This window comes from Dipodomys spectabilis, unplaced genomic scaffold (assembly GCF_019054845.1).
Source record: "Dipodomys spectabilis isolate Male_0828 unplaced genomic scaffold, ASM1905484v1 ptg000215l, whole genome shotgun sequence".
NCBI classification, from domain to species: Eukaryota; Metazoa; Chordata; class Mammalia; order Rodentia; family Heteromyidae; genus Dipodomys; species Dipodomys spectabilis.
Window position 1 is genome coordinate 11,381,312 of NW_024870892.1, and position 13,543 is coordinate 11,394,854.

Below are 13,543 nucleotides of genomic sequence, written 5' to 3' on the forward strand. Positions count from 1 at the left end.
CGTCCTCTGCCCCAGCCTTGTGCGGAGGCTGGGCTCTCGCAGGCCCTGGTGATGGGCAGCGGGAATGGATACACGCGGGATGGGGACCTGTGCCCCGGGGTGCTCCAGACTGACTTAGCAAGTGTGAGCCCCAGAGTTCAACCCCTGAGCCCAAACAGCACAGGGGAGATGGAGCCATGGGGGAGAGAGGGCCTGGCAGGGCTCCAGGAGATGCTGGTTCTGGTCCTCTAGGGGAGCTCCTGTCCCTATGTGCCTTTTGGGTGCTGCAGATGCTCAGGCGCACGCCAGCAGGTCTTTGGATTAGGAGAAATACCCTTGTCCAAGTCCCAGGGGGTCTTTTCAAGAGGCCTCAGGACATTGTCACAGCCTAGCTGACCTGGCCACCCTTCATGCTCCCCTCCCCCTCCTGTGGTGTTCTGGCTTCCACAGTGCTGGACACCAAGTGGGCACCCCTGACCACACTGAGCCCAGTGGGTCCCAATGCCCTCTAGCTCTTCTACCTGCCCCAGCCCCTCCTCTGGCCTTTGCCCGTCCCGCAGGATGGGGCTACAGACTGTGCCTGGGGCCCCAACTGCCAGCGTGGCACCTGAGGGGCTGTTTGAGAGTGTGTGGCAGTGCTCCACCCCAAGCGATGTGTAGGGGGGCAGGGGGGAAGGCGCGCGCACGCCTGTAATCCTAGCTACTCAGGAGGCTGAGATCTGAGGTCTGGTTTAGAAGGCAGCCGGGCCAGAAGGATTTTGAGATTCTTTTTTTTTTGTGGGGAGGGTTGTGCGGTAGTGGGGCCTGAACTCTGGGCCTGGGCGCTGTCCCTCAGCTCTTCAGCTCAAGGCTAGCGTTCTACCACTTGAGCCACAGCGCCACCTCCGTCTTTTTGCTTATGTGGTGCTAAGGAATCGAACCCAGGGCCTCAGGCATGCAAGGCAAGCGCTCTACCACTGAGCCACCTCCCCAGCCCAGATTTTGAGACTCTTATCTCCAATCAGCTACTGAAAAGCCAGAAGTGGCGCAATGGCTAAGGCATTAGCCTTGAGCACAAAAGCTCAGGGACAGAGTGCTGGGCCAGCATAAAAATAAAATTAAATTAAAAAAAAATCTCAGATTGCTGGCTCTGCACAAATCCTACATTTCCCTAGACACAAACCAGCCAGGCATTCTCTCATCTCCTGGCTTTTGAATGACAAAGCACAGCCAGCACTACCCTGGCTTCCATTCCTACTCTAACTGGCAAGCTCTTACCTGACTTTCAAAACCCTTCCACTGTACCCCTCTAAGACTAGAGCTCTGGATTCAAGTGTTGGCTCTGAAGTTATATCCAACTCTGGGAAAGAGTCTGGGAAAGGATGAGCTCTTGGGGAGGTATGGGGGGTTCTATCCCATCTTCCCTAGAACCTCCTGCCTGAGTGGACAATGGTTAGGAAGAAGTGGGCTGGGGACTGGATTCCCTTTCCCTTTGCTCCAACCCTGGCACGGCTGCTGCTGCTTCTTTATTTCTTTTCTTTCTTATTCTCTCTTCCCCCTCCTCCTCCTCCTTCTTCCTCTTCCTCTTTTTTTTTTTTTTTTTTTTTGGTCGGTCATGGGTCTTGAACTCTGGGCCTGGGCTCTGTCCCTCAGCTCTTTAGCTCAAGGCAAGTGCTCTACCACTTGAACCACAGCACCACTTCCAGTTTTCTGGTCATTTATTGGAGATCAGAGTCTCACAGACTTTCCTGCCCAGGCTGGCTTTGAACTGCAATCCTCAGATCTCAGCCTCCTGAGTAGGTAGGATTACAGGTGTGAGCCACCAGCACCAGGCTCCCCTTTTCTTTTGTGCCAGCCCCTCCTTGGGCCTAGGTGCTGTCCCTGAGCCTCTCTGTGCTCAAGGTTAGTGCTCTGCCACTTGAGCCACAGCACCACTTTTGGCTTTTTCTGAGTTGTTAATTGGAGATCAAGAAATCTCCTGGAGTTTCCTGCCCAGGCAGGCATCAAATCAACATCCTCAGATCTCAGCCTTCTGGGTAAAGATTACAGGCGTGAGCCACCAGGCTATGACCCGCCTCTTTGCTGTGCCCCTTGGTCTCAAGGTTGCACCAGTAAGGTCCAGGATGGTGACAGTGCTCTCCTGGGCAGGAAAGATGAGGGTTGCTAACTGGTGTTTGCCTCTTTCCTCTCCTCTCAGCTCCTGGGACTCATGGAGCTGCCTCCTTGGGCCAAGCTACTACGTTCCTGGCGATGGTGCCTTCCCGGGCTGCTCTTCTTGGTTTTGTACTGTTTCTTCTACTTTCCAAAGTCTGTTCCTTGGTTGCCCTCCAGTGGCTCAAGGCCCGTGCCCCAGGGCCTGGTCCCCCAGGCGCCCAAAGGCTCGGCCCAGCTGGCGTCCCCGACGGGGGCCCCGGCCGTCCAGCCCCTGCTGATCTTGCTGTGGACGTGGCCCTTCAACAGCCCCATGGATCTGCCCCGCTGCTCGGAGCTGCTGCCCAGCACGGCCGACTGCCGCATCACCGCCCAGCGCTCGGTGTACCCGTGGGCGGACGTCGTGATCGTGCACCACCGCGAGGTGAGCGCGGCGCCCGGGGCGCTGCTGCCCCCGAGCCCGCGGCCGGCGGGCCAGCGCTGGGTGTGGTTCAGCATGGAGTCGCCCAGCCACTGCGCGCGGCTGCGGGCGCTGGACGGCTACTTCAACCTCACCATGTCCTACCGCCGCGACTCGGACATCTTCACGCCCTACGGCTGGCTGGAGGCCTGGCGGGGCCCGCCGGCCGAGGCGCAGGTCAACCTCACGGCCAAGAGCAAGCTGGTGGCCTGGGCCGTGTCCAACTGGCAGCCCGGCTCGGCGCGCGTGCGCTACTTCCAGCGGCTGCGCGCGCACCTGCCCGTGGACGTGTTCGGCCGCGGCCGCCTGCCGCTGCCCAGGGACGGCATGCTGGAGCTCCTGGCGCAGTACAAGTTCTACCTGGCCTTCGAGAACTCGCTGCACCCGGACTACATCACCGAGAAGCTGTGGAAGAACGCGCTGCTGGCCCCCGCCGTGCCCGTGGTGCTGGGGCCCAGCCGCAGCAACTACGAGCGCTTCCTGCCGCCCGACGCCTTCATCCACGTGGATGACTTCCGCAGCCCCGAGGCCCTGGCGCAGCATCTGCGCATGCTCGACGCTGACCCCGCCCGCTACCTGAGCTACTTCCGGTGGCGCCAGGCCCTGCGGCCGCACCTGGGCGACTTGGGCCTGGCCTTCTGCAAGGCCTGCAGGCAGCTGCAGCAGGACCGGCGCTACCAGACGGTGCCCAGCATCGCCTCCTGGTTCACGTGACCCGCCCGGGAAGGGGGGGGCTCCCTCCATTGACGGGGGGAGGGAGCTCCTCTGCCAGGGAGCAAAATTGTTGTTGTTGTTGTTGTTGTTGTAGTGGTGGTGCCAGTCCTGGGGCTTCGAACTCAGGGCCTGGGCGCTGTCCCTGAGCTCTTTTGCTCAAGGCGAGGGTTCTACCACTTTGAGCTACAGCACCACTTCCAGTTTTCTAGTGGGTAATTGAAGAGAAGAGTATCCCTGTCAAGGCTGGCTTTGAACCATGATCCTCAGATCTCAGCCTTCTGAGCAGCTAGGATCACAGGTGTGACTCACTAGTGCTCAGCTACCTATTCCTTCCTTCCTTCCTTCCTCCCTCCATTCCTTCCTTCTTTTCTTTCTTTTGAAATCAAGGCCTGGGCACTGCCCCTGAGCTCTTTTGCTCAAGACTAGCACTCTACCACTTGAGCCACAGCACCACTTCCAGTTTTCTAGTGGTTCGTTGGCACTAAGAGTCTCACAGAGTTTCCTGCCCAGGCTGGCGGTGAACTGAGATCCTCGGATCTCAGCCTCCTGAATAGCTAGGATGACAGGTGTGAGCCACCATGTCCTGGCTCAGGGAGCAAATCTTTGGGGGCTTTGTACATTCGTAGGCTGGATGTCCACCTGGAGTCTCACCTAGTGGGGCCTTGCCAGCCAGAGTCTCTCACCATCCTAGGGCTCCTCTTGGGGGGTTACGTTTTGTGGCTGTCTGCTGGCTTTCACCATTAAGAGCTAGCTTTATGGGGCTCCTCTATCTTAGGTCTCACCTGCCTGGGCCTCACTGCTTGTGACCTGAACTGCCAGTGACTACCCACCAAAACACCCGCTCCAGAGCCCCACCGGGGGTATTTCCTGTGTGTTCCTCCCCACTGTGGGGACTCTATTTTCCAGAGAGAGATGCTGCAAGGAAGGCTTCGTATCCCCTTATTCTCAGGGGACACTCACCTTCAGCCAGGAACTTTATTGTCACCATGTATGGGACCAATGTCCTCTAATGGCAGGGCAAGGGTCACAGCTCAACTGGGTCCAGCCCAGAATGTCAAGAGGTAGGAAATCCACCCTTGACCTCTCCATGGCCTCAAGGTCAAGTCCTGCTGGAGGGTCCCTAGGGCTGAATCCGAGCAAGGTGGGGAGGCCACGACCCGGGAGACAATCATCGAGGGGCAGGGCTGGGACCTGGGCCCTTCCTGCTGGGCACAAGGTGCAGGGTCACCAAGTATTTGGGGTCAGGTAGAGGCACAGGGCCCTGAGCAGGAAGCAGGGGGGGCGGGGTGTCTATGCAATCGGTGTGGGATTCAGTCAGTATGCCTGGCTGTAGTGTATGATGGAGGGCAGCCCAGGACTGGGAGGCCAGGGTCTCCAGGCCGGCTTGGGACAGGATCCTCCTCCCTTAGTCTCCCAACACTCAAAAAAAAAAATGTTGACTGTGGTGGTTCATGCTAGCAATCTTACCCATCTGGGAGGCAGAGATCAGGAGGACTGAAGTTCTAGGCTAGCCTGGGTAAAAAGTTATTAAGGCCGCAGCTCTTTAAACAAGCTGATAACTATCGTCCAGGCTATTCAGGAGCCATAAGCAGGATCATTGTCCAAGTTAGTACCTGAGGAAAAATGCCTGTCGATGAAAAAGAATTCAAACCAACTAGGTTAGGAGCCTGGCACTCACCAAGTAGAGCACCTGCCTAGCAAAGGTAAGGAACTGAGTTCAAACCCTACATTAAAAAAAAAAAAAAAAACCCACCCGACAAACCCCAATGTGCTCAGAGGTGCCTATAATTGTGTCTCCTGAGTCCTTGGGCAGTGTGGGTGTTGTGCGTGTGTGCACACTCAGATGCTTACACCAGGCCAGGCAGGGTGAGAGCCAGCCCAAGGGCCTCCGGGAGCAGCTCTGTTTGTTTCCAGCTCTCCGGTGGGTGGCACCAGCGCCTTGCGGTTGAGGTGTTGGAGCTGGGTGGGAGCTGGGAGGCCAAGGGCCCACAAGGCTGGTGTCCCTCTGGCACCCCCACCACCATCTAAGGAAGCAGGGCAGTTTGGGGGGGCCACACACTGGGGTCCCAGGTCCATCATCCTCTGTCCATCTCTAAGGCCTGGGGCCTCTCAGGCCAGCCTGATGGGGAAACTGAGGCTCTGAGAAAGCACCCTGGGGCTTTCTATAGCGCCCACCCCCAATCATGGGCTAGGCACCAGTGGTTCGTGCCTGTGATCCTAGCTACTCAGAAGGCTGAGATCTGAGGATCGTGGTTCAAAGCCACCCTTGGGCAAGAAAGTCCATGAGAATCTTATCTCCAAGGAACCAGTGGCACTGTGGTTCAAGTGGTAGAGCGCTAGCCTTGAGCTGAAGAGCTGAGGGACAGCGCTCAGGCCCAGAGTTCAAGACCCATGACTGACAAAACATAAAAATAAAAACAAAAAAAACCTAACAACTTATGGGTGACAGGCTTGGTGGAGCGAGTCTGATAAATCCCCAGCTTCCCCTGAAGAGGGATTATGGATTATTGGTCTTCCCCTGCTTCACTTTCCCTCTATGGCAAATTGCTTAGTATCTGGGGCTCGGATGGGAGGACAGAAGGAAGCGTCTTCTGGATTTCTGACCAGGATGATGTCTTAATGCAGTCCCAGGATTGATTCCACCCTCCAACCCCGATCGCGTGTGGAAGCTGCTTTCTCGAGCTGGTAGGAAGGTCTCCTGTGAGACACTCCTGGGCCTCTGTCTGAGGAGGTCTTTCCTGGAGACCTGTGACTCTTGGGCTTGGGGAGCGACCCTGGCGGGCACCGCCTGCTACAGAGCTGCGGCCGTGGCTGCTGAGCTGGGGCTGTCATTCCCAGAGCCATGGCAGAAAATTCCAGGTCAGTGTGGCACCTGAAGTAAAAATAATTTTATTGAACAGGAAGCAATAGCCCCATTGTGCCTTAGACTGTTGGTCATGCCCAAGGACAAAATAAACAAAACCAATCTTCCAGGATGATCTGTCATACATTTCAGTAAATCTGTTGATCCCCTGGGGCATTTTATAGCCACCGAAAGCGCCCTGGGGTCCCGCCACCTGTGCCACCAGCACTGAGCCGCGAGCCAGAGGCCCCTGGCTGACACCTGTAACCCTAGATCTGGGCATCTCAGCTCAAAGCCAACCCATGAGGGGAAAGTCCATGAGACTCTTACCTCCAAGTAACCAGCAGAAAGTGGGAAGTAAATGGACTGGGAAGGTGGCTCAGTGGTAGACTGCTTGCCTAGCATGCATGAAGCCCTGGGTTCGATTCCTCAGCATCACTTAAACAGAAAAAGCCAGAAGTGGTGCTGTAGCTCAAGTGGTTGAGTGCTAGCCTTCAGCCAAAGAAGCTCAGGGAAAGTGTCCAGGCCCTCAGTTCAAGCTGCAGAACTGACTTTTAAAAAGTGGGAAGTGGACCTGTGGCTCAAATGGTAGGGCACGTTTTGAATGAAAAAAAATGCTCAGTAACCAGCACCCAGGCCCTGAGTTCAGGCCCCAGGGGGAGGGAGAAAGGTAAAAGGAAGGGAGAAGGAGGGAGGGAGGGAGGGAGGAAGAAAGAAAAAAGGAAGGAAGGAAGGAAGATGGATGAGAGATGGGCTCAATGAACCCCTGGGGCCACCCCCAGAGCCCACTTTGAGACTCAGTGGCTCTGGTCAACTTCTCCTTTGTGCGTGTGTGCCCAAAGACACCCAGCCTCTTCCAAAGGTCCCAGCCGACAGTGCTTGAACTTTGTCCACCACTCCTGGGGAATCTAGCAGTTCCAATGACAGAGTTGAGATATGCTATCGTCAATGACCTAATAAATGGCAGGTGTCAGGAGGGAGAAAGCGCCTGGGTTTGGCTCAGGACCCGCTTCCTTCTTCCTCCTCTACCATTTTGCCTCAGTTCAGCATGGAGAGAGCAGTGCCTCCAGGTTTGGCGTCCTGCACAGCTAGCTGCGCACAGGTAAGCCCTCCTGGGCAGATGTGATCCACACCCTCCCATTCTGCCCCCCACCCCCGGGGTGCTGGGTCTCTCCTGGCCAAGGACCCTCCAGACCCTCCTGGGTGGCCACGGGAAAGCCAGGGGAATGGCCTCTGGTCAGCTTACAGCTGGCTGTCACAATCCTGGGGTCACTGGGGAACCAGGCGTCTGGGCTGGCAGGTCCCGGGGTTGTGTGGGATTTGCCAAGCAGAGGGGCCCTGTCCCACCTTGTCCAGCTTGCGCCGGGGATACACCCGCAGCCCCCTGCCCGCCGGGGTCCTTCCTGGCCTGCAATGGTGAGAATATGAGGGCCACAGTGTGCCTGGTTTGGGGCCACTTCCTCCCGACAGAGTCTGATAACCAAGACTGATTTTGAACTCACTGTGTAGCCTGGGCTGGCCTGGTACTCAGTACTTTTCCCAGGCAGGTGTGGAACTCTCCATCTTTGTTTGTTTGTTTGTTCTTTGTTTTTGTTGGTCATGTTGAACTCAGGGTCTGGGTGCTGTCTGAGCTTTTTCTGCTCAAGGCTAGTGCTCTACCATTTCTTTTTTTTTTTTTTTTCTGGTCATGGGGCTTGAACTCAGGGCCTGGGTGCTGTCTCTGAGCTCTTTTGTTCAAGGCAAGCGCTCTATCACTTGAGCAACAGCTCCAATTTCGGTTTTCTGGCAGTTAATTGGAAATAAGAGTTTCAGGGACTTTCCTGCCTGGGCTGGCTTCGAACTGTAATCCTCAGATCTCACCCTCCTGAGTAGCTAGGATTCCACAGGTGTGAGCCACCAGCACCCAGCTTTAATCTCTCTTGCCTGCTCTCACTGTGACATATAATGCCTTTAGTTTTTTTTCCAGAGCTGACAACTGTTTTTATTCACTGTACTGGGTAGTGGTTTGGAGGGGGGGGTTCAGTAAGGTCCTCTTAAGATGTCTCCCAGGGGCTGGGAAGGTGGTTTAGTGGTAGAGTGCTTGCCTACCATGCATGAAGCCCTGGGTTCGATTGCTCAGTACCATAGAAAAAGCCAGAAGTGGTACTGGGGTTCAAGTGGTAGAGTGCTAGTCTTGGGCAAAAAAGCTCAGGGACAGTGCCCAGTTCCTGAGTTCAGGCCCCAGGACTGGCCAAAAGAAAAAATAAATAAAAAAGATGTTGGGGCTGGGAAGGTGCTCAGTGGTAGAGCGCTTGCCTTGCATGCATGAGGCTCTGGGTTCGATTCCTCAGCACCACATAAGCAGAAAAAGCTGGAAGTGGCGCTGTGGCTCAAGTGGTAGAGCGCTAGCCTTGAGCTGAAGAGCTGAGGGACAGCGCCCAGGCCCCACAACCAGCAAAAACAAAAACCAAAACAAACAAACAAGATGTCTCCCATGCCTCCCTCAGTCACACCTGGGCTTATGGAATGTCTGCCCTGCTACTTGGAGCCACAGCTCCCACTTCCACTTTGGTTTTCTGGGGTTCACTGGAGATAAGAGTCTCACCGATTTTCCTGCCCGGACTCACTTTGAACCATGATCCTCGGATCTCAGCCTCCTGAGTACTCTCGTTCCTCTTCTAGAGAAAAAAATACTTTGGGGTCGGCATGAGTGGGACATGACCTTGGCCTTTTGTCCGCTGGGTCACTAGGGAGGACTTGTCCCCTAGGAAGGGTGAGGGGCCTCACCGCCATCTTGATGGCCACTGCTTGAGTGTGTGTTAACCTGAGAGCCCCGGCCCACGAGCCCAGGCGAGAAGCTGGAAGCCACTGTCGCGCACACAGGGCCTATCTCCTGAAAGTCTCCCAAAACGTCACCGCCAGCCCCGCCCCGCTTCTGTCACTCAGGTTCCCTGCCAGTTTTCATCCACTTGGCCCCATAGACAAGGCCACAGGCGCAGCCCCCACGTGGAGTGCAGCCCGCCACGCAGGTGGCCAACAGGAGGTGTTCTGAGATGCCCAGCAGGGAGGGAGGGAGGCAGGTGGACGCATGCGTAGGTGAACGCAGGGGTGGATGCATGGGTGGAAAGACTGCCAGGCAGCCCTTACCCCAGCCGACTGTGCTCTCCAGGCCTCAGATCAATGAAGCAATGGCAACTAGGAGAAAACTTCTAGAAGCAGGACCCCTGAGCTCCTAGGAGGCACAGAACTTTGCCTGCATGGCACACAGCTGTAGCTAGGATGAAGTTTCATGGACCCCTGGGCAAAGATGCGTGCTACCATAAAGCTACCATAAAGCTTGGTCTGCAGGCTCTTGCGGCTTTTATTTCCCGCACTGTGGCAGTCCTGGGGCTTGAACTCATCCTGGGCACTGTCCCTGGGCTTCTTTTAGCTCAAGGCCGGGGCTCTACCACTTGAGCCACAGCTCCACTTCTGGTTTTTTGGTGGCTCATTGGCAATAGTCTCATGGACGTTCCTACCCAAGCTGGTTTTGAACCATGACCCTCAGGTCTCAGCCTCCTGAGTAGCTGGGATGACAGGGGTGTTCTACCAGGGCCTGGTGGAAAATAGAGATATATTATGTAACCCAGTTTCTCTAAGCAGGTGTCAGTTCCACAAAGGAGCGTCAGCCGGTGCCCAGGTGACAGAGCAAGCCCCCTTCCGTGGGGCTTGTGGATGGTGGGGTGGCGTCCTCTGCCCCAGCCTTGTGCGGAGGCTGGGCTCTCGCAGGCCCTGGTGATGGGCAGCGGGAATGGATACACACGGGATGGGGACCTGTGCCCCGGGGTGCTCCAGACTGACTTAGCAAGTGTGAGCCCCAGAGTTCAACCCCTGAGCCCAAACAGCACAGGGGAAGATGGAGCCATGGGGGAGAGAGGGCCTGGCAGGGCTCCAGGAGATGCTGGTTCTGGTCCTCTAGGGGAGCTCCTGTCCCTATGTGCCTTTTGGGTGCTGCAGATGCTCAGGCGCACGCCAGCAGGTCTTTGGATTAGGAGAAATACCCTTGTCCAAGTCCCAGGGGGTCTTTTCAAGAGGCCTCAGGACATTGTCACAGCCTAGCTGACCTGGCCACCCTTCATGCTCCCCTCCCCCTCCTGCAGTGTTCTGGCCTCCACAGTGCTGGACACCAAGTGGGCACCCCTGACCACACTGAGCCCAGTGGGTCCCAATGCCCTCTAGCTCTTCTACCTGCCCCAGCCCCTCCTCTGGCCTTTGCCCGTCCCGCAGGATGGGGCTACAGACTGTGCCTGGGGCCCCAACTGCCAGCGTGGCACCTGAGGGGTTGTTTGACAGTGTGTGGCAGTGCTCCATCCCCAGCGGTGGGGGGGGGGGGGGTGGGGGAAGGGGGGGAGGTGAAGGCAAGCAGGCACCCATGGCCCAAGCCTGTAAACCTAGCTAGTCAGGAGGCTGAGATCTGAGGTCTGGTTTAAAAGGCAGCCAGGCCAGAAGGATTTTGAGATTCTTATCTCCAATCAGCTACTGAAAAGCCAGAAGTGGCGCTATGGCTACGGCATTAGCCTTGAGCACAAAAGCTCAGCGACAGAGTGCTGGGCCAGCATAAAAATAAAATTAAATTAAAAAAAAAATCTCAGATTGCTGGCTCTATACAAATCCTACATTTCCCTAGACACAAACCAGCCAGGCATTCTCTCATCTCCTGACTTTTTTTTTTTTTTTTTTGTCCGTTGTGGGTCTTGAGCTCTGGGCCTGGGCGCTGTCCCTCAGCTCTTCAGCTCAAGGCAAGCGCTCTACCACTTGAGCTACAGCACCACTTCCAGTTTTCTGGTGGTTTATTGGAGGTAGGAGTCTCACGGTCTCTCCTGCCCGGGCTGGCTTTGAACCGTGATCCTCAGATCTCAGCCTCCTGACTAGCTAGGATTACAGGCTTGAGCCACCAGCGCCCGGCATCTCCTGGCTTTTCAATGACAAAGCACAGCCAGCACTGCCCTGGCTTCCATTCCTACTCTAACTGGCAAGCTCTTACCTGACTTTCAAAACCTTTCCACTGTACCCCTCTAAGACTAGAGCTCTGGATTCAAGTGTTGGCTCTGAAGTTATGTCCAACTCTGGGAAAGAGTCTGGGAAAGGATGAGCTCTTGGGGAGGTATGGGGGAGTCCTATCCCATCTTCCCTGGAACCTCCTGCCTGAGTGGACAATGGTTAGGAAGAGGTGGGCTGGGGACTGGATTCCCTTTCCCTTTGCTCCAACTCCGGCATGGCTGCTGCTGCTTCTTTCTTATTCTCTCTTCCTCCTCCCCCTCCTTCTTCCTCTTCCTCCTCTTTTTTTTTTGGTCGGTCATGGGTCTTGAACTCTGGGCCTGGGCACTGTCCCTCAGCTCTTCAGCTCACTCTACCACTTGAACCACAGCGCCACTTCTGGCTTTTTTCTTTCTGCTTATGTGGTGCTGAGGAATCGAACCCAGGGCCTCTGGCATGCAAGGCAAGCGCTCTACCACTAAGCCTCCTTCCCAGCCCCTGTCCCTCAGCTCTTTAGCTCAAGGCAAGTGCTCTACCACTTGAGCCACAGCACCACTTCCAGTTTTCTGGTCGTTTATTGGAGATCAGAGTCTCACAGACTTTCCTGCCCAGGCTGGCTTTGAACTGTGATCCTCAGATCTCAGCCTCCTGAGTAGCTAGGATGACAGGTGTGAGCCATCAGCACCAGGCTCCCCTTTTCTTTTGTGCCAGCCCTTCCTTGGGCCTAGGTGCTGTCCCTGAGCCTCTCTGTGCTCAAGGTTAGTGCTCTGCCACTTGAGCCACTGCACCACTTTTGGCTTTTTCTGAGTTGTTAATTGGAGATCAAGAGTCTCCTGGAGTTTTCTGCCCAGGCGGGCTTCAAATCAACATCCTCAGATCTCAGCCTTCTGGGTAAAGATTACAGGCGTGAGCCACCAGGCCCCAGCTATGGCTGCCTCTTTCTGTGCCCCTTGGTCTCAAGGTTGCACCAGTAAGGTCCAGGATGGTGACAGTGCTCTCCTGGGCAGGAAAGATGAGGGTTGCTAACTGGTGTTTGCCTCTTTCCTCTCCTCTCAGCTCCTGGGACTCATGGAGCTGCCTCCTTGGGCCAAGCTACTACGTTCCTGGCGATGGTGCCTTCCCGGGCTGCTCTTCTTGGTTTTGTACTGTTTCTTCTACTTTCCAAAGTCTGTTCCTTGGTTGCCCTCCAGTGGCTCAAGGCCCGTGCCCCAGGGCCTGGTCCCCCAGGCGCCCAAAGGCTCGGCCCAGCTGGCGTCCCCGACGGGGGCCCCGGCCGTCCAGCCCCTGCTGATCTTGCTGTGGACGTGGCCCTTCAACAGCCCCATGGATCTGCCCCGCTGCTCGGAGCTGCTGCCCGGCACGGCCGACTGCAGCATCACCGCCCAGCGCTCGGTGTACCCGCGGGCGGACGTCGTGATCGTGCACCACCGCGAGGTGAGCGCGGCGCCCGGGGCGCTGCTGCCCCCGAGCCCGCGGCCGGCGGGCCAGCGCTGGGTGTGGTTCAGCATGGAGTCGCCCAGCCACTGCGCGCGGCTGCGGGCGCTGGACGGCTACTTCAACCTCACCATGTCCTACCGCCGCGACTCGGACATCTTCACGCCCTACGGCTGGCTGGAGGCCTGGCGGGGCCCCCCGGCCGAGGCGCAGGTCAACCTCACGGCCAAGAGCAAGCTGGTGGCCTGGGCCGTGTCCAACTGGCAGCCCGGCTCGGCGCGCGTGCGCTACTTCCAGCGGCTGCGCGCGCACCTGCCCGTGGACGTGTTCGGCCGCGGCCGCCTGCCGCTGCCCAGGGACGGCATGCTGGAGCTCCTGGCGCAGTACAAGTTCTACCTGGCCTTCGAGAACTCGCTGCACCCGGACTACATCACCGAGAAGCTGTGGAAGAACGCGCTGCTGGCCCCCGCCGTGCCCGTGGTGCTGGGGCCCAGCCGCAGCAACTACGAGCGCTTCCTGCCGCCCGACGCCTTCATCCACGTGGATGACTTCCGCAGCCCCGAGGCCCTGGCGCAGCATCTGCGCATGCTCGACGCTGACCCCGCCCGCTACCTGAGCTACTTCCGGTGGCGCCAGGCCCTGCGGCCGCACCTGGGCGACTTGGGCCTGGCCTTCTGCAAGGCCTGCAGGCAGCTGCAGCAGGACCGGCGCTACCAGACGGTGCCCAGCATCGCCTCCTGGTTCACGTGACCCGCCCGGGAAGGGGGGAGCTCCCTCCATTGAGGGGGGAGGGAGCTCCTCTGCCAGGGAGCAAAATTGTTGTTGTTGTTGTTGTTGTTGTAGTGGTGGTGCCAGTCCTGGGGCTTCGAACTCAGGGCCTGGGCGCTGTCCCTGAGCTCTTTTGCTCAAGGCGAGGGTTCTACCACTTTGAGCTACAGCACCACTTCCAGTTTTCTAGTGGGCAATTGGAGAGAAGAGTATCCCTGTCC

At 57.1% G+C, this 13,543-nt stretch overlaps 2 protein-coding genes across 2 annotated transcripts; both read left to right on the forward strand.

Moving 5' to 3' along the window:
• Positions 1-2,024: 2,024 nt before the first annotated feature.
• On the forward strand, positions 2,025-3,283 carry LOC122122711 (4-galactosyl-N-acetylglucosaminide 3-alpha-L-fucosyltransferase FUT6-like). Its single transcript, XM_042697023.1, has 2 exons — positions 2,025-2,069; positions 2,156-3,283. The coding sequence occupies exons 1-2, from the start codon at positions 2,025-2,027 to the stop codon at positions 3,281-3,283; spliced, it is 1,173 nt and encodes a 390-aa protein (XP_042552957.1).
• Positions 3,284-12,188: 8,905 nt separating this feature from the next.
• LOC122122712 (4-galactosyl-N-acetylglucosaminide 3-alpha-L-fucosyltransferase FUT5-like) lies at positions 12,189-13,304 on the forward strand. The gene has a single exon (XM_042697024.1). It carries the CDS (start codon positions 12,189-12,191, stop codon positions 13,302-13,304), a length of 1,116 nt encoding a protein of 371 aa, XP_042552958.1.
• The last annotated feature ends 239 nt before the right edge of the window (positions 13,305-13,543 follow it).

What these genes read in the sequence shown, in the direction of transcription:
- LOC122122711 (XM_042697023.1), top strand. Translation starts at nt 2,025, where the DNA reads ATGACCCGCCTCTTTGCTGTGCCCCTTGGTCTCAAGGTTGCACCA. An exon ending in TTGGTCTCAAGGTTGCACCA is followed by an intron (nt 2,070 to 2,155) that starts GTAAGGTCCAGG and finishes CTCTCCTCTCAG; the next exon opens with CTCCTGGGACTCATGGAGCT.
- LOC122122712 (XM_042697024.1), top strand. Translation starts at nt 12,189, where the DNA reads ATGGAGCTGCCTCCTTGGGCCAAGCTACTACGTTCCTGGCGATGGTGC.